At 38.2% G+C, this 20,862-nt stretch overlaps 1 protein-coding gene across 1 annotated transcript; it reads right to left on the bottom strand.

Moving 5' to 3' along the window:
- Positions 1 to 19,505: 19,505 nt before the first annotated feature.
- LOC149209289 (G-type lectin S-receptor-like serine/threonine-protein kinase SD2-5) lies at positions 19,506 to 20,433 on the bottom strand. The gene has a single exon (XM_089398564.1). The coding sequence runs from the start codon at positions 20,403 to 20,405 to the stop codon at positions 19,506 to 19,508; it is 900 nt and encodes a 299-aa protein (XP_089254690.1). The 5' UTR covers positions 20,406 to 20,433.
- Positions 20,434 to 20,862: the final 429 nt, after the last annotated feature.

The raw sequence follows: 20,862 nt of genomic DNA, 5'->3' as shown, positions 1-20,862 counted from the left end.
CTTAGGTCTAGTAGATCTTCTTAATGTTGTACCATCATCTTCCTGAGAAGTATGTGGTTCAACTTGTTGTTCAAAAGTTCTTGGCAACTCTTGAACTCCTTGATCTACTGGAATATCGTCAGCAGTTTGTGGAACTTCAACAATTGGTTGTTCAACACCAGTTTGTACTTGAGGGGTGCTATGAACAATAACCAATCTTTCACTTGAAGTGGAAGGTTGAGATTCTGAATGATCTTTCTCAGAAACTATGTTTCTGGTTTGATCGCTCCCACTGATCAAGTCATTTTCAAGAAACTTTGCATTTCTTGATTCCACAATCCTAGTGCTGTGAGATGGACAATAAAATCTGTAAGTATGTATGATTTCTAATATGTCTGAACTCCTATTGGCACCTTTCTTTGACTTGTTGGTCTGCTTTCCCTTTATGCAGTCCACACAAGTCTCAAGATCAGTAAAATCTAGAGTATTAAGTATTCCTTCATTTACCAATCTCTTAATTCTATCTATGGAGATATGACCTAGTCTCCGGTGCCATAATTTAGAGGAAACTTCATTAATAACACATCTTTTAGTGCCAGTGTGAACATGCATTGAATTATATGTGACATTGTTTTGTAAATTAATGTAGTAAAGACCATTAGACAAAATACTATTCCCAACATAATCAGATTTATAGAATAGACTGAAAGATTTTTCTGAAAAGTTTAAGGAATATCCAAAAGGTACAAGCCTTGAAACTGAAATCAAGTTTCTAGAAAAACTTGGAACATAAAAGGTCTTTTCTAACTCCAAAACAAAACCACTACTTAAAGTTAAATAACATGTTCCTATAGCTTCTACATGCGAGCCCAACTTGTTTCTTGATAAGATGCTTTTCTCACTTCCCACTGGCTTCCTTAGGTTTTGCAAACCTTGCAAGGAATTCGAAATGTGAATTGTTGATCCAGAATCAATCCACCATGTGTTAATATTAACATTAACCATATCAGATTCATAACAAACAAACGAGATTACTTCCTCAAGTTCGGGAATGTCAGAACGAATTTCAGAGAAATTTGCAGGTTGTACTACTGCATCAAAATAAAGAATCACATGCTTATGTTGAGGCTTAATAAACTTTCATGTTTTACCAATGTAAAACATGCTAAAAAGAATTGAATCAAATGACATGAAAATTGCCTGTGGGCTAAATTTTCAATTCAAACAGATTCAATAAAACTTTATGAACTTTCATGTTTTACCAATGTAAAACATGCTAAAAAGAATTGAATCAAATGACATGAAAATTGCCTGTGGGCTAAATTTTCAATTCAAACAGATTCAATAAAACTTTATGAACTTTCATGTTTTACCAATGTAAAACATGCTAAAAAGAATTGAATCAAATGACATAAAAATTGCCTGTGGGCTAAATTTTTAATTCAAACAGATTCAATAAAATTTTATGATAAAACTTATTAATTCATAACTCCTGTGGGTAGATTATGAAATTTTATCCTAATTAATTACACTAAATATAATAAAGATTCCTGTGGGATAAAATTTATTATATTCAGTGTAATTAATTACAATTTAATGTCTAAATAATCTTTATGTGATCTTATCAAACAAAATATATAATTTTATTTAATTAAAAATGCTGTGGCTACTCTCTAATTAATTAAAATTATATGGATCACTAGACATTATTTTGCTGCATAAACAAACTTAACCAGAGAGAAAAATAATGTTTACTGAAGGGAGTAAGTCAAAATGACATTTTAATAAACTCCATATAACTGTAATATTTTTCCATCCTTAAGTTTATAATGCAACAAAAATTGACCAGCAAACAAGCTATTTTGCTCACAAAAACTTAATTTTCAACAACGCTAAATCTGAACTTCATGCGAAATAAACATAGGATCAAAACTGAATGCCCAAATGAGAAATAAACCATTTCTTATTTCTCTTTAATTACAAATGTTCATAAATGTAAGTTCAATGTAAATTTTTACAATAAATATGTAATCAATTATAAAATTTACAGAGTGCCATTATTCGATAATGATGGGATCAGGAGACGCAGCGAACGAATTCAAGAACCATCATATAAACATATATTGAATAGCATGGCACATGCTAACACACAAATTGTGCAAGTCTTTAAGGCTGCTAAGAACAAGTAATTCAAAACGTGGAATTTAATGATTACATTTAGATTCAAAAAGAGTAAAATATATAGCTACATTTATATTGCATTGTATACACAAACCCACACATATACACACACTAATATGGACTCTTGCCAAATAATCAATATTGCATATCACTTGTGTAAGTTTGTTTGTCCATTATCGTGTTAACCCTTATCTCATGGGCATATAGGACCCATTTCTATGGCATAAGATCTACATGACCACCACGATAATGTCATGCAAACCCACATGGATCATATCATCTAGGCCCAAAAGGATGAGTAATATTCAAAGTTGTTTATAGCATATACATCATTGTGGCACTATTTGTAGCTTGGAGACCTATTAAGAACACACCTTGTGGGCCTTTTAGCCTCTAGACGGCTCATACATGCCCAAGTGCTTATGCCATTCAAGCCAAAATTATAAAATCCCCATGGATTATATTAATGTAACAAACATTTTACATGCAGAAATTATTATGTTTGAAACTAAACCCTTAAGCAAACGCTTTGCCAAATTTGATAGAATTATATCAAAAGATTTATATCTGGTAATTTCTGCCGAATGAAATTATCATAATTAAAATCAGGCAGTGTTAAATTTCAAGAACAGTGTGCCAGATCATTTATGATGTGCTGAATAAACATAAATAAAAAAAATTGTTTCATGCACCATATTAAAGCGCCTTGGGGTTCATAGCTCCCACTAGAAAACACTAGAAAGGAGTATTCCCCTACGTGAACCACTATTGGAAAACACTTTACAAAATATGAAGAGATCATAAACAAGGCTCGCATAAAGCACTGAATAATGGATTAAATATATATGATAACGATTATTATGTTACCGATTCAACTGTCATTGTTGATTAGCAGAATCAATCAGTTATGATTAACTTGCATCGATTCGAAAACCAATAAAGAATAGTAATATAAATACGTTTGCATTGATGGCAATTTTAATAACCTTTTGCCACCATGCGAATTACTTAACGTAATACACTGAACAAACTTATCGTAATCTCTGATGCAAAGAGTAGCAAATTCTTCGGCATAGAAATTGCAGCAAAAATGCGAGAAATTTACAAATATTTTCCAAACCAAGGAATTAAACGCATCAAAATTTTAAAATCTAAAATCCCTTGAATAACAGAAATTTGCGCTTTAAAGAAACGAAAACAAGACAGCTACAAATGATAGAGAATTACCACATAATTGCCTTGCACGCATCAATATTTAAGAATATGCTTTTTAAAGAACAGAATTTCCGTTATGAAATATGCAAACAGTGAAATGAAATCTAAAAAGCCCGATAGTTTTCTTCAAATTTGAGATCAATTTCGATCTTACTGTAACAACAAAAATCCCATAAGCCAGACAGGTCTTAAACGCCATATGGGCAGACAGAGTTTCGTCTATGTTATTTGAACTACTCATCTTTCCTTCGCTCAAACAATAGAAATGGTAAACAGAGAAGAATAGACCAGCGCACACTTCACAATCGTGAGTGCACAATTAAACAACCATTCGAAAACAACCATACATCTAAAACGCCTGTGCAGTGCGGTTCATAAAGCCATTCAAATTTGAACAGTTACGCTTTCAAAGATCTAGAAATGGTATACTGCTAAAGTTAGAAATGGTATACCCAGGTCAGGTCATGGATCGAAATTTGTTTCTTGGCCAACACACAGCAAGGCAGAGGTAAAAGGGCTCCGATACCAACTGTTAGAAAACTAATAAACTTGAACAACGATTCTGCATGCAGAAAGAACTGAAAAGAATCACTGAAACTTAATACCCAGGGATACGAGTTACCTCCAGCCATTGGTGATGTTTGATGAAAGCCACAGTCCACTTGCCTGCTACTTCTTCAACACTCCAGCTTCAATCCAAGCAAAAGAAAAAAGAACGCAAGAATTCTGAAGGCACTTCCAAGCTCTGCTATCTCAGCTAGATGGTGTAAAACTGAAGGGGGTTGAGATATGAGCTTGGGGACCAAACAGATGAACATATAGCTAAGCTTCCATCAAGCTTCTAAAAGCTATGTGTTAGAAAAACCACAAATCAAGGTAGAGATCAGATCAAAGTGATGGACCACTTTAGTAGCTCCCAATTATAAATTTAGTAATTGCAGTTGATTTTCTTAACTTAAGGAAACTACTGCAGTTGGTTTCCATAAGTTAAGAAAAGCTGCAATTCCATAAATCAAGGTAGCTTTTGTGTAAAATCAATGGAGCTTAACAAAAATTGTATACGTGTAGAGAGTTAATTACAAAAGTTCGCAATTATTTTAGCTTGGAAATAATGTTTACATTAGCAAATAGGTAATATTAGTTTGTTGGTTGTTGAGTTTTGTTGAGAGATTTTTTCAACCAGCATTTTTTTGGAATCTGTTGGATCTCATGAGCACTATTTATGTGACATGTAATTTAGCTTTGAATAAAAAATACTAATAATTTTGCGTAATTTTGGCTTTTGAATCTGAGCCAACTCTGACTTAACACCCTTCCAGGAGGGCAAAAAAAATTGGGAAAGTCGTAATTTCTAAACACTTTGTGAGAGTGATAGTTTTCAGTCTATTTTTTTCAGAAGAAAAAAGTAGATATATATTCAATATATTTTTCCTGAAGAAAAAAGAAATATATTCAGTATTTTTTTTTTTTTAGAAGAAAAAAGTAGTTATATATTCAATATTGAGAAGTTCTTACAGGTCTACATATTCTCAAAGACTGTCTATAGGATTTCAGACATCAAATGGATATAATCTTCGATCTTAATACAAAAAAAGACATTGAAGTAGTCATCTGAGATATTGAGTAATGTCATCAGAGATCAACCAAAAAAATAGTATGCAATGTGGAAAGAGGAAAAAAGTTTTGGAATAGAGAAATCCAATCATTAACAAGGAATTGGAAAGTTCCCAGCATTGAGCCAAATCTCTTGCAATTCAATGTTCACATGTAAACCATCAAGATCGAATCCAGAACATTTTTTAATAATCTGTTTTCCTCAGAATTTCAGTTTCGGCTAATATGCTAATATGCCACATTGTGGGGTTTTTGAGTCTATATAGGTTTGTGAAGTGTGAATCTGAGCCAACTCTGACTTAACTCCTTTCCCGGAGGGCCAAAAAAATGGGGAAGTCATAATTGCTAATTACTCTTTAAATATAGGTTTGCATGGTGTTAAAGTGACAGTTTTTAGTCTATATGTATATGTATATATATAATTTGTGTGATATCCCAGACAACTATGACTTAACTCCCTTCTAGAGGGCCAAAAAAATAAGAGAGCAAAAAAATTAAGGAAGTCTGTAATTTCAAAATACTCTGTAAATAGGGTTGGAACTACTACACACCTACATGCGGACTTTTAGTTAGAGCATGGGACTGCATGCAAGATTCCTTTTGCATGTTGGAACTACTACACACCTACATGCGGACTCTTAGTTAGAGCATGCGACTGCATGCAAGATTCCTTTTGCATGATTTATTCCCTGATTTGCTCATTCTTTCACTCCGCAACTGGCTAGTTATCTTCGGAACTTGTTGTAGGTGTTGAGTCTTTTCATTGATCACCACTATGGTGCATTACCTTGGAATCTTCACCCAGTGATGCTATATCATGAGAATTGTAACCTATTTTCTAATGAACCATTCTTTTCTTCTTTTGATTTTCTTTTAGTGTTTTTGCTCTACAAAGCTGTGTGTTCAACCTTTACTAGCTAGATTCATCTGTGCAGGTTTTCTAACACATTTACATGGTATCAGAGCCCACAGTTTGCTAGATAAAAGGCACACCAGTACTTTATTTTGTAGGTATTACAGCTTGGAGATAGAAGATCAACAAAAAAATGGAATTTCCCAAAGCATCAATCCTAACACCGTACAACTATCACGAATGGAAGGACCAAATGGCTAGATACCTTCATCATAAAGGGTTGTACAGGATTACCATGGCTAGAGAAGTGGAACCCACTTCAGCCATAGAGAAATCCAAGTACCTCAACCGTATGGATGAGGCCCACAGATCCATATGCATGTGCATCTCTCCAGAGTTGCAGTTTCATCTATCTGCCTGCAATACTCCCAATGACATTTGGAAAAAGGTTGAAGATCTCTACGGGAAACAGGATGAGATGAAAGGACACCTGCTCGAAGTGGAGCTTTTGTCATTGGATCCACGGAACTATGACATAATTCAAGACTTCTTCACCAAATATAATGATCTATTGCTGCAACTCAAAGGTTGTGGAATTGACAAATCCAAGGAGGAGAGTCACCAAGTTCTCTCTATTATGTCAAAGCTCGGACCGGAATACTCCGTGTTTGTGTCTACATTTCATTCAGTAAGGCTTGCAACAGGTAAATCCTACACTATCCCTTCTCTCAAAGAATTTATGGAGTCCCTTATTTTTGAGCAAGATAAACTCATTGGCATGGGGAAAATCAAACCTCCAAAAGCGCATGCACTTGCTGTGCATGATGGCAGCTACAATAAAAGTCACAGATCTGATTCATATCAGAAAAATCAGCAGCAAAAAGATGAGGGAAAAGTGCATTCCCATCCAAAGAAGGAAGGGTACACCAAGTCCTTCAATGACTCCTCCGGCTCAAGAAATGAGAAAGCGAAGAAAGGAAATAGATGCACCTACTGTCAAAGAGGATTCCATCCAGAATCCTCTTGCATGAAGAAACAAATTGACCAAATGGCAGAAATCCTTCAGAAGCACAACCTTGGGGACCACATCCCTCACGGTATACTTGCGTGTATCTTCTCAAGGCCGAATCTGAAGTTTTTATGCACTTTGAAGATTTCAAAGAACTAGTTGAGACATAGTCTGAAAGAAAGATCAAAGCCCTCCGTATAGACAACGGGGGAATATGTTAACATAGCGCTTCGGAACCTATGCCTTCAGTGCGGCATACAGTTGCAGTACACAATTCCATACACTCCGTAGCAGAATGGAGTTGCTGTGAGAAAGAACTGATCTCTCAAAGAGATGGCTTCCTGCACGCTGCATGCTAAGTCACTGCCTCATAAGCTATGGGCTGAAGCACTTAATTGTGCTAACTACATCCAGAATAGATCTCCTCATAGGTCTGTCAAGGATCGGACCCCCTTTGAGGCTTGGAGCGGCACTAAACCAGAGGTCACCCACTTCCGTGTTTTCGGCTCCCGAGCATGGGCCAGGATCCCCTCTGAAAAGAGGAAAGCTCTTGATCCACAGAGCATTGAGTGCATCTTTGTTGGATACCCTGATGGTGTGAAGGGATACCGGCTCCTGATTTCCTCTACGGACAAGCTCATCATTGAGCGAAGTGTCAAATTTGAGGAAAGTCTCTTGCATGCACCTCAATTGCCGCATGCAGACACCTTTTATCTACCTCATGTCCGAGATGATGACTCAGTACACTCAGATGCAGATACAGAGCATGCAGATGCCGAGGTAGAGCATGCAGATGCAGAGACAGAGTCTTCAGATACAAATCTAGTGCATGCAAATGATGATCCACATCCAAGTCCAGATCAGGCTTCCAGCAGTGAATCATATTCCCTTGTCATAAATCACAGAACAAGGAGCTTACGTGAGATATATGCACAAGACCACCCAGCTGCTAGAAATGGTCTTGTGGGGGATAATTCTGATCTGCAGAGGACTAGCTCAGAGTTTATTGAGCCTCCTCTTGTCCTCACTGCCACTGAACCATCGCCATCCTAGCATTGTCATTTGGTTCAGTTTTCTGATCCACAGTCTTATTCTGAGGCTGCTAGGAATCCATCTTGGGAGTCCGCCATGGAGGAGGAGTATAACTCCCTCCTCGAGAACCTGACTTGGGATCTGGTCCCCCTTCCTTCAGGAAGGAAACTTGTCCGACGCAAATGGGTCTACAGGACCAAGAGTGCTGCAGATGGGCAAATCACCAGACGGAAAGCGAGGCTAGTAGCTAAAGGCTTCCAACAAGTGCATGGCATTGATTATGATGAGACCTTTGCTCCAGTAGCAAAGATGAATTCCATACGCCTTACACTTGCCATTGCGGCTACCCAGGGGTGGGAAGTACATCAGATGGATGTGAAGAATGCCTTTCTTCACGGAGACCTATCAGAGGATATTTACATGGAGCAGCCACATGGTTTCATTCAGGATTCATCTTTGGTCTGCAGACTGAAGAAATCTCTCTACGGCCTTAAGTAGGCCCCAAGAGCTTGGTATGCGAAGATGGATTATTTTCTCTTATCACAAAACTTTGAAAGATGTAATTCTGACCCGAATGTTTATATTCTCGGGACACATGATTCTCTTCTTATCTTAGTTTTGTATGTGGATGATCTCCTAATCACCGGCAGCTCGGTTTTAGCCATTGCTACAGTCAAGAGGGCCTTGCATGATAGGTTCTTGATGATGGACATGGGTCCATTACACTTCTTTCTTGGTCTTGAGATTAGCCAAGATGCCACAGGCATCAAACTCTCTCAGGCTAAGTATGCACGGGATCTCCTTGAGAGATTTCGCATGACTGACTGCAAGCCAGCACCGACTCCTTTTCTGTCTGGGGTTTGCCTTGAGGATGGAGGTGACACTGCATTAGTTGACAGCACTCTCTACTGAAAGCTAGTGGGGAGCTTATTGTACCTCACCCACTCCAGACCAGATCTCTCATATGCAGTAGGGGCAGTTTCCAGATACATGCAAGAGTCGCATGAGCTACACTGGAATGCTACCAAGCACATCCTCTAATATGTGCAGGGCACCATCACCTTCGAGATTCACTATGCACGAGGCACTGCATTGAATCTCCTTGGCTTCACAGATTCTGAATGGGCGGGAGACAGCTTTGATCGCAAGTCCACCTCCGGATATTCACTCAGTCTAGGATCTGGCCCTATCTGTTGGTCGAGCAAGAAGCAAGCTGCTATTGTTGTCTCTTCAACTGAGGCCGAGTACAGAGGAGTAGTCAACATCACCATTCAGGCTCTGTGGCTACAACACTTTCTCACTGAGTTGGGCGTCCAGTTCCACAAGCCCATTGTCATCTGGTGTGACAACCAGAGCACTCTCAAATTTTGCCAGGATCCAGTACAACGGCAGCGGACGAAGCACATAGAGATCCATATGCACTACATCAGAGACTTAGTACATGATCGGGTCATTGATTTGCAGTTATGTCCCTCAGCAGAACAGACTGCAGACATCTTCACCAAGACATTCACTGAGCAGAAGTTTCGCTCTCTTCGCGATCGTCTTGGAGCGAAGGACATAGTTGCTAAGCAACTGTCTTTTCTTCCTCTTTTCTTTTGATTACATTGTATTTTGAGGGGGTTTTTTTTCCCACAAGGTTTTCCCTCTTTCCTCAATTTTAGTACAAGTTGCACTGTATTTTGGGTGACCTTTGGCCTTAGTTGCCAGGGCCCATTTTCTATTTTTCCCCATAGTGGTGTTCAAGGGGGGTGTTGGAACTACTACACACCTACATGTGGACTCTTAGTTAGAGCATGGGACTGCAGTCAAGATTCCTTTTGCATGTTGGAACTACTACACACCTACATGTGGACTCTTAGTTAGAGCATGCGACTGCATGCAAGATTCCTTTTGCATGATTTACTCCCTGATTCGCTCCTTCTTTCACTCCGCAACTGGCTAGTTATTTTCGGAACTTGTTGTAGGTGTTGAGTCTTCTCATTGATCACCACTATGGTGCATTGCCTTAGGATCTTCACCCAGTAATGCTATATCATGAGCATTGTAACCTATTTTCTAATGAACCATTCTTTTCTTCTTTCGATTTTCTTTTAGTGTTTTTGCTCTGCAAAGCTGTGTGTTCAACCTTTACTAGCTAGATTCATCTGTGCAGGTTTTCTAACACATTTACAAATAGGTTTGGCCAGTGTGAAAGTGACAGTTTTCAGTCTATATGTATATATATGTATATATAGTTGTGTGATATCCTAAACAACTCCCTCCCTTCCTAGATGGCCAAATAAAGAGGGCCAAAGTTAATTTCTAAATACTATGTAAATAAGTTTGCGCAGTGTGAGAGTGACAGTTTTCAGTCTATATAGGTTTGCGAAGTGTGAGAGTGACAGTTCTCAATCTATGTGTATATGTATATATATAGTTGTGTGATATATCATTTTCATAGTGGTTGTATAGTGGTTGTCTAGTGAGCTTGAGGAGGAGAGAGTCGCTGCCTGGAGAGATTTACTAACGGAGGGAGCATCGTTCTGAGGACTTGTTCCAATGAGTTCTGTCGGCAGACGAGGCCTAGGGAGTCCTACACATGTCCAAAGTGCTGGACCACTCACAGTCAAAATTGATGAACGTGAATCGGCCACCATGCTCATCTGCGTTCAGATTATTTACGCTCAGATCCACTGCTTGATCTGGTGACAGGTATTAGATGGACGCCTGTATACATTCCGGTCGAGCAGTTCTTGGAGTTAGGAGTTAAATAAGAGCGACGTGCTCTGCTACATTATGGTGTTGTTGGAAATAATCACGGGGAGTGAGAATGCCATTGGACTTTAAACTTCCTTTCATTTCATGGATAGATGGCAGGATGCAAATGATAGAAGTAGTGAATTAGAGTAGAGAACTCGTGCGACCCTGTTGGCATGCTAAACGGAATAATACAGTCATTGTATTAGTCAAGTCGAGGAAACCCACCTCATCTCGTTTTTACTAGTGGACTTAGCCTGTCGATGTCAACGATCTTCACCAGAACTTCTATCCCGAGCAAACCCACCTCATCTCACTTTTCCCCATAGTCGAGAGGCCGAATGTAGTGTGAGTGTACTGTAAATGAAATTTTTTAACAAGGGATTTTGTTTTTCTTACAGCCTATGTGCTCTGTAACTGAGAGGGTTTCTTTCGTTGACTAACAATTGTTGCAAGAAGAGACGAAGTTTGTTGAGGCATTTTTACTCTGGCAGCAGAAGAAATAATGATTGCCTGCATTAAAGCTGTCTCTGTATTCATCAACAATTCAGATTATAGAGGTCTCTTCATAAGTGATAGTTCCTATCCCTGGTAAGGCTATTGGTTCAATGTGCTTGCCAGGTTAGGCTCCATAATCTGTCCAACAACTTATACAGGATACCATAGGCTCTGAAACGTGAAGTAGTGTTTAGTTTCCTGATGAGAAGAAAACATGATTGTTGTTTTACATTTCAACCCTTAGCCCATATAAATGTACAGTGGCATTATGATTGTTAGGACTACAAATTTCACATACCTTAAGAGTTTACTTCACCGACCTGCAACTATGAGTTTTGTGACCATAATGGTCAAATTTGGCACCTTAAAAAAATTTCCAAAATTTGTTTTCAACTTTGTTATCACTGTTTTCTTTTGTACTTGCGTGCTCTGGTTTCAGATTTTTGATTTAGTGATGGTGCAACTAAGAATTAGTGAGAGATTCGCTTTGTAAGAAGAAGTGGTACACATCCCCGAGTGCAGTGCAGAACCTTAAAGATAATGTACAATTGCCTTTATTCTACTTCAAAGGATAGGATTGCTTGTTTATATCGAAGGTCGTGAAAAACAAGACTTTCATGCTTGTAAAGATTTTACCAACCTCATCTCACTTTGGGGGTAGTGAATCTATTCACGGCTAGTTGGCTCAACAAACATCCATAATATGCATATTTTTGAGGACTCTAAAGGATCCATCGAAAAGGGATTGTCATTTTTTAGTGTCATTTTATGACTTATTGGATGAAGCTCATTCTTATCTTGATCAATTCATTTCAAGGCATTGATTTCAATCATATATACAGAACAGAACCTCATAGCTAATATTCTCCCCAAAAGAGGCATTTCAACACCTCCCGGAGTCATTCATTATGCTGCTTTCAATCTGGACTCCAGATTTGATTTAAGCTCTATTCCGATATCATAGTCCAAGCAATCTGGACTCCATATTTGATTTAAGCTCTATTACGATATCATATATTGGACTAGCATATGTCTCTTGTTTCTTTTCCCTTCTTGTTTAGAAACAAAGCATTTCTAAACAGCAGATGAACTTTAAGTGGATGACAGCACAATAGTCTGTCTATTTTTATTATTTTCTTTTGAGTTTCTTGCTGCTAAGTTTTAGTACTTATCATGGAACAGAATCATGTAACTGAATTTTCTTGAGTAATAATAAAGAAAGCGTTTTTCGATTGCAAAAAAAAAATTACCAACCGTTAAAAGGTAAAATTGTTTGTGTTAACATACAGGTTGTAAATTCGTTACTCAATCTGGCATTTAACCTAACCCCTCATCAATTTATTTGGAAAAAGAACTTTGTGATGGTTCCTAATTTTGTTGTGTCATATGAAAGCAAAGAAATGACTTAGGTTTTCTTCACCAGGAAGCTCTTTTGCAATGCATGAATTTAAGTTACTGCGATTCGTGGGAGAAACAAAGTGAATAAAAAGGTCAAGGGCATAGTTTAGTTTGGAACTTTTTGAGACTTTCAGTTGGAGTCTTTCTTAAATTGTATTTTAAATGTAAAAATAAATTCAACTTAGCTTCAGTAAAAGGATCTGGGCGTATTTTATAATCAAAGTCTCAATCATATTCCAGGTGCAGATCACATCGAACATATAAAAAAATACACTCAAAATAACTTTTTAATCAGGATATCAATGTCAATAGGTGAAAGCACATATTTCATGTCAGAACAAAGGAAACTCAGCACATGCTAACTCTACACCAGAAAATAAAAACACTGATGTTCAACTATGGATTAAAATTTGAGAATCCCACTTTTGGGTTGTTCAGAAACATAAGGAGACACACCTTCAGCTGAAGAAGAATCATTTTAAGGCCAAATACACAGCCAAATGTACATAGTTTTGTAGAGACCTATGTCTTATCGGTCCAAATCCAGCTGCATCTCATCGTCAAGCGAGGGGGCGAACGGAAGCGTGCAGGCTAATGGAGGATCCATCAACTCCAAATCTCCTTTCAATAATCGCACCACCGTTCCCATTGAAGGTCTCATAGCCGAATTGCTTTGAATACACCACAGTGCTGTTTTGATCAACCGATAAGCCTCATCCATCTCCTCTGGCCTATTCAATTTCAACCCGCTCTCAATCAATTCATCCATTTTCCCTTGCCTCGCCTTCTTGAAAGCAAGAGAAGGAAAATACCAATTTTTCAAATCCTGAGAGTTATCCACATTCTTGCTCCCCCTGATTATTTCCAGAAGGACCATCCCGTAGCTGAATACATCCATCTTGTATGTGATTCCCTACCCCATAAACCACTCGGGGGCCATGTACCCGGGTGTCCCCCTCACCCCTGTCACCACCCGGCTTTCAGAATCTCTTTTCAGAGACCTCGCCATGCAAAACTTGTTGAAACATTAATTTCACCTGCGGTCATTAACTCCAACAAAACCACTTCAAAAAACCGTTGATCTTTATCGCACCACCTTTCGTGCAATGTGGTTTCTGTCAGAGGGCCTCCAACACAATCCGCTCCAGCCATGCGTCCACGGTACAAACACAAAATTGCCCATCTCCCGGACGTTAAAAATCGTTTGGGTTGTGTGGCTGAAGTTTGCGAAATGCGTTCGATCAAGTCAACAGACATGGATCTTTGTCAACCTGCATGAACCTTATTGCCTGACCGCGCACGTGAAGGAATTAATGTAATTAATGGTGTTTCGTAAATTGTAAGAAAAATTTGGTAAGTGTTTTAATTTTTGTTTGCACGGATGTACAGCGAATTAAAGAATGGTATGGGCAAGTCAACGCCCTAGTTTTAATGCTTTTGATATATGTTTTTTTTTTGAGAGTGCGCTCATTTTTTTTGTATATGAATTGAGCATTGCACACGGAGATAAAAAAGGAAAAAGGGTTCGGAGCAGTAAAAAAAAAAAAAACCAGGGACGAATGCACAGCAGTGTATAGATTGTGTGTTGACTTCTTTGTATTGAAGCATGCGCGGGTTGAAGAGATGTTTTTGCAGCAGCAAATGAAAACCTAGGAGAGCACAGCAGTGCGAAACCAGAGCAGGGTTTCGAAACCAAAGTGGAGATTAATTTTTCAAGAAGACATTTTGAAATACGCAACAGCATGAGAAATTTTTTTTGTAATGGTTTTTGTGCTGGAGATTTTATGAAATTTTTGGGTATTACAACAACATATGAAAAAAATGTCTTTACATCAGTAAATCAATGTAAGAAATTTTTATTTTTTACAGTTGTAAAAGTAAAAGCCCTTTTTACAGCAGTAAATGTGAATGAAGATTTTACACAGCAGTGTAAAAATTATTTGTAAAAGAGTCAGAGTAATTTGTTTTTGGTGAAAGTTCTTGGTGAATCCCTTTGAGAAAGAGGAAGAAATTTGTATCAGGCATTTTATGAATTAATACAAGTTTATTTTGGTTGAGAAACTCTGCTTTGCTCAGAAAATTTATTTGGGCTTCCCTGTGCAAAAGATCCTATGGCAGAAACAGAGTATTTCCTCTATTCAATATTTGTTTGAAATTACCAGAAATTTCGAACATGGTATCAGAGCTAATCCAGGCTCTTTGAAGGTGTCAAAGAAGCTGAAGGAAGGAGTTTTTTTTTGCTGCAACAACTTCTCTCATAGAGTGAAGTCTCAGGCAAAAGAATCCAGGTATTCCTCAAAGTTTTTTTTGTGTAGCTGTTGGAAACAATCAGTTATTTTAGATACACAGTCAAGTGTTTTGAAAAATGCAAAAATGGCAAGGTCAAAGAAGAAAGTCTCCAAACCTCCTAAGGATGTGTCTCCCTCTACTACTAAAATAGAAGATAATCTATTTGAAATCATTCTATTTGAGGCTCCAAGGTTCAATGGGAACTTTGATATATGGGAAGTAAAAATGAGGACTTTCTTAAAGTCTGAAGGGATTGAAATTTGGGAATCAGTGACTGATGATAGCAGGATGGATAGATAATCCAAGGAGTACAATGCACAAGCAGCAAAGACAATCTTGGATGGACTGCCTGATTCTGTAAAGAAGAATCTAGGGAAATATTCATCAGCAAAGGATATATGGGACAAACTTCATGACCTTCACGCAAAGGGAGCACTGACCATGACCATCAGTCAAAAAGGAAATTTTGAACCCATCATAGAAGCTAAAAATGAAAAGGTTGACCTCATCAAGCTTCAAGTACAAGAAAGGGATGAAGAGCTTGCCAAGCTTAAGAAGGAACTTGATCAAAGCAAAAGGAAACATCATGAAGAAATCATATCCATGACAAATCAATTGAATAAAGCAAAGAAGCAGGAAGATGCCTTGTCAAGTCAACTTGAACAAAGGCACAAGAGAGTGAACAAACTTGTAGAAGAGATTGGACAGTACAAGGTAGAGGTCTCCTCCCTTAAGTGTGAACTACAAGAAGCCAGGAAACAGGCACAAGAAGCTGAGAAGAAAATGGAAAGCAGTCAAGCAAAGAATGAAGAAATGAAGTCAGATATCATCTCCCTTAAAATAGTAGCAGCTGAAGCTACTCATAGCAAGGAAGAAACTGAGGAACAACTTACAAAGAAAAATAATGAGTGTGAAAGATTGAAAGAAGAGATTGTCCTCCTCAGGAAAAAGGTTGAAGGGATGAACAAAATCATGAAGAGCTCTCAAGCCTTGGATGACATGCTCAGCTATCACAGATCTCCATCTGATAAATCAGGACTCGGATATGCAGGTGAACCCTCAAGCAAGAATGAAAATGCTTTAAGCAAAGGAGATGTGAAGAAGGCAGAAAGAGATTGTGATGCTCCTAGTTCCAGCAAAGGCAAGGAGAAAGATCAAGGCTTCAATAGAAGAAATCCTACTCCAAGTAGAAAACCAGCTCCAAGAAGAAATATTGATGATGTCAAAGAGGCAAAAGGCAATGGTTATCATCAAAGGATTTCAAGGCAAAAAGTGTTCAGAAGTACATCAAGAAAACCTCCATCTCCCAGGTACCAAAGTTCATTTTTTGGTTATTGTTATTCTTGTTCAAACTTTGGTCATATGGCAAAAGACTGTAGAGAATTTCATAGAGATAGATGTTATGGTCTCCGACAACCTCCAAGAAACAATTTTACAGGAAGAAATCATGAAACCTTATTCATGAACAATGTAGAATGTTTCAAGTGTCATAACATTGGGCATATGGCACGTGATTGTAACTTAACATGGGCTCTTACAGAAGGTAGACCCATGCAAAAGAAGAAAGTTACACAAGTATGGAGAAGGAAGGAAATACAATCTGAAAGTCCCTTGAGCTCTCCAGTCGATCTAAGTTTCTTTTGAGAAAACTTTGCTGAAAGAAGACAATGCATACAGTTAAGGGGAGCCTGTAATTCTTGATCATTATTGCTGAACTAGATTAACAGTCATTCTTTGATGAAAATCTTCTTATAGGGGGGAGATATGAAATTAAATCTGCCATAAAAGCAGAGAAGAAAAGTTTGCAGGGCATGGAGATTACGTGGAGTGAAATTTTTGTTTGACCTCTGTATGTCTGGTAAAACCGTATGTAAACCTGACTGAATTAATTCCTCACCATGCCGAAGTAGTAAATGAATTTATTATGGCCGTAGAGTTATTGGTAAAGTTCTTAAGTTTATTTGTTTTTACACGGCATGTAATATGGTAATGTAAATGGAGAGAACCCGACAGCGAATAAAGAAAGGGGAATGAAATGCATAGAAGTGCGAAGAGGGTAAAAACAGGGGCTGCATGAATTTTTTTGTTGTTGCATTGTAATGCATTACACACAGAAGTGTGAGGTAAGTTTTCTTTATTGTTCAAAGTAATGTAATGAAAGTGAAGGCGCAGCAGCGCGATAAGAAAAAGGGGAAGAAATGCACAGCAATGCAAAACAAAACGCAGCAGAAGGTGAGTAAAATCAAAAATAAAATGAAATGAGAAATTTACACAGCAGAGTAAAATGAAGGAGGAGCATGTAATGTAGAAAACGGAAGCACGCATTAGTGCAATGATGAAATTTTTCACACAACAGTGAAAAGGGTAATGTAAGTCTTGTTTTTGTTGTTGGAGAATATGTAGTAAAAACACACAGCAATGTGAATATCAAAAATGCAACAGCATGAAGATTTTTTTGTTGTTGAAGAAACGAAATGTAATGGGCAACAGCACATGTAAAAGAAATTTTTCTTTACAGCAGTAAATGTAAGTGCAGTGAGTGTGTTGTTCATTGAACTGAAATGCAATATATGCAACAGCAGTGAATGTAAGAAATATTTACACACAACAGTGTAAATTTGTAAGCTGGGACAGACTAATTGTTCCATAAGAGACAGAGTATTTTGTTTTTGAATAATGCACAGCAGTGCAGACACAATAGTGCTTCAGTAGTGTTAATTTTGAAGACAGAGAGAGAGTATTTTTCAGAAGAGACAGTGAAGTTTATTTTGGAACTGCACTTGAAGCAGTCTTTTGGTGAATCCCTCTGTTAAAGAGGAAGATGCTCTTCAGCATAATCTCCAGTGAATCCCTCTGTTAAGAGGAAGATCTATTGTCTTTGGTGAATCCCTCTGTCAAGAGGAAGATGCTTTTCAGCATAGACTGGTGAATCCCTCTGGTTAAGAGGAAGATGCTCTTCAGCATAATCTCTTGAAGAATCCCTCTGTGTGAGGAAGACCCTTTTGTTGTTTATGGAATTGCATCTGAAGCAGTGTTGGTGAATCCCTCTATGTGAGGAAGACTCTTTTGTAACAATAGTTTTGTAATCCCTCTGTTAAAAGGAAGACCTTTTTTTTGTAATAGGCAGCAAAAAGGATTCTGAGATGATCGGAAAAGCACTTCCGGTTATGTTCTTCACATGGGTTCAGGAGCCATTTCATGGGCTTCTAAGAAACAGCCTATTGTGGCGTTGTCTACAGCAGAGGCAGAATATGTGGCAGCTACAGTAGCAGCATGTCAAGCAGTTTGGATGAGAAGGATGTTGAGGAGCTTAGGCCAGGAGCAGGCAAAAGCAACAATGATTTTTGTGACAATAGCTCAGCTATTGCATTATCCAAGAATTCCGTGTTTCATAAGAGAACGAAACACATTGACACAAGGTTTCACTACATTAGAGAATTGGTGAACAATGGAGAAATTGTCTTAGAACATTGCAGGACTCAAGAACAGGTCGCAGACATTTTGACCAAGCCATTGGATCAGAAAAGCTTCGAATTTTTGAGGAAATGTTTGGGTATGACTGAATGCCCAGCAGTTGAAATTAAAGGGGAGTGTTGAAACATTAATTTCACCTGCGGTCATTAACTCCAGCAAAACCACTTCAGAAAACCGCTGATCTTTATCGCACCACCTTTCGCGCAATGTGGTTTCTGTCAGAGGGCCTCTGACACAATCGGCTCCAGCCACGCGTCCACTGTACAAACACAAAACTGCCCATCTCCCGGACGTTAAAAATCGTTTGGGTTGTGTGGCTGAAGTTTGCGAAATGCGTCCGATCAAGTCAACAGACATGGATCTTTGTCAACCTGCCTGAACCTTATTGCCTGACCGTGCACGTGAAGGAATTAATGTAATTAATGGTGTTTCGTAAATTGTAAGAAAAAGTTGGTAAGTTTTTTAATTTTTGTTTGCACGGATGTACAGCAAATTAAAGAATGGTATGGGCAAGTCAACGCCCTAGTTTTAATGCTTTTGATATATGTTTTTTTTGTGAGAGTGCGCTCATTTTTTTTGTATATGAATTGAGCATTGCACACGGAGATAAAAAAAGAAAAAGTGTTTAGAGCAGTAAAAAAAAAAAAAACCAGGGGCGAATGCACAACAGTGTATAGATTGTGTGTTGACTTCTTTGTATTGAAGCATGTGCGGGTTGAAGAGCTGTTTTTGCAGCAGCAAATGAAAACCTAGGAGAGCACAGCAGAGCAGGGTTCCGAAACCAAAGTGGAGATTAATTTTTCAAGAAGACATTTTGAAATACGCAGCAGCTTGAGAAATTTTTTTTGTAATGGTTTGTGTGCTGGAGATTTTATGAAATTTTTGGGTATTACAACAGTATATGAAAAAAATGTCGTTACATTAGTAAATCAATGTAAGAAATTTTTATTTTTTACAGTTGTAAAAGTAAAAGCCCTTTTTACAGCAGTAAATGTGAATGAAGATTTTACGCAGCAGTGTAAAAATTATTTGTAAAAGAGGCAGAGTAATTTGTTTTTGGTGAAAGTTCTTGGTGAATCCCTCTGAGAAAGAGGAAGAAATTTGTATCAGGCATTTTATGAATTAGTAAAAGTTTATTTTGGTTGAGAAACTCTGCTTTACTCAGAAATTTTATTTGGGCTTCCCTGTGCAAAAGATCCGGCAGAAACAGAGTATTTCCTCTGTTCAATATTTGTTTGAAATTACCAGAAATTTCCAACAAAAATCGGAGACTTTCGCCTTGAAATCCTCATCTAAGAGAATGTTCTGAGGTTTGACATCCAAATGCAGAATACCAAGTCTCGACTCTTCGTGCAGGTATGCAAGTCCCCGGGCAGTGTCGAGGGCAATCGAATATCTGGTCTTCCAATCCAACTTTCTGTCCGAAGCGAACAGCCATCTATCCAGAGACCCGTTGGGCATGAATTCGAAGACCAGAATACGATGCGGGCCTTCCACACACACACCTCGCAAGCTCACTAGATTGGAATGACTTAGGGAAGATATGGTGACGATTTCTGCACAAAATTCCCACTGTCCATGCGCAGTCTGATTGAGTAGACATTTCACGGCAACTTGAGTACCTTCTGTCAAGGTTCCTTCGTAGACTTTCCCAAATCCTCCCCTTCCAATCTCTTTGCTGAAACTGCCCGTGGCTGTATCCAGGGCCTGGAAACTGAATATCGTTGGAAGACCGGTCAGACTCTTCAAATAATCTCCATTAAAATCATCCGGCGCGGCTTCAATCGCGTGTGTAGGGGAAATCTGGATACCTTCAATCGCACTGGGAGAAGAAATCTCTGCACCCTCGTTTACCCCGGAACGAGAACGCCCTTTTCGTTGTTTCCACCGTAAAAAGAATCTCCGCACCAAAAAGACGGCTAATAGACTTGTTAGGATCGAGACAATGACAAAGAATGCAATACGAAACCCACCGTTGAGAATGCGCAACAAGCACAACAAAAAAATCAACCCCAATATCAGCAGAGATCGTTTTGGGTTGCGCTCAAAATATTTGATAAGCCTATTTAAAAAACCAGCACAATTCTGGCGCGAAATCTGGCCTGGGTTCTGCGGAGTGTCCATATTTCGTATTCACCTGCAGACAATGGATAGTGATAGCTTTTCCCTCACATTTTATGGATTTGTTCTAAATGGTTTTTTAACTGCAAATTTTAGACCATTCGAAAATGGAGCTTTCATTGTGCAGACATTAGGTTCATCAAATCATTCCAATAAATTCTTGATGTTAAGAAAAACTTGCGGAAAAGCTTTACAAAGTCGCGTTATAGATTAGATGTGAAGCATGGAGACTATGGACGTGGGCATTAATAGAAATCTTGACTATTATATTCGAACAATAGATCATTTTCTATGGGCTGTGACATTTTGTTCATCAAAATGGATGATTTCGTTCTTTCGAGTTCACCTTCCTACTGTCATAGTGAAGCATGGACTAGACATAATAAGAAAAATAATTGGGAATCATTTTCTAGGGCTGTATTTTGTTGAAAATGGATGATTTCGTTCTTTCGAGTTCACC

The sequence above is a fragment of the Pinus tabuliformis genome, chromosome 1_2 (genome assembly GCF_031772625.1).
Source record: "Pinus tabuliformis cultivar Carrire ecotype Pingquan chromosome 1_2, CPIR1, whole genome shotgun sequence".
In the NCBI taxonomy this organism is placed as follows: domain Eukaryota; kingdom Viridiplantae; phylum Streptophyta; class Pinopsida; order Pinales; family Pinaceae; genus Pinus; species Pinus tabuliformis.
This window is presented reverse-complemented; position numbering and strand designations above follow the sequence as displayed.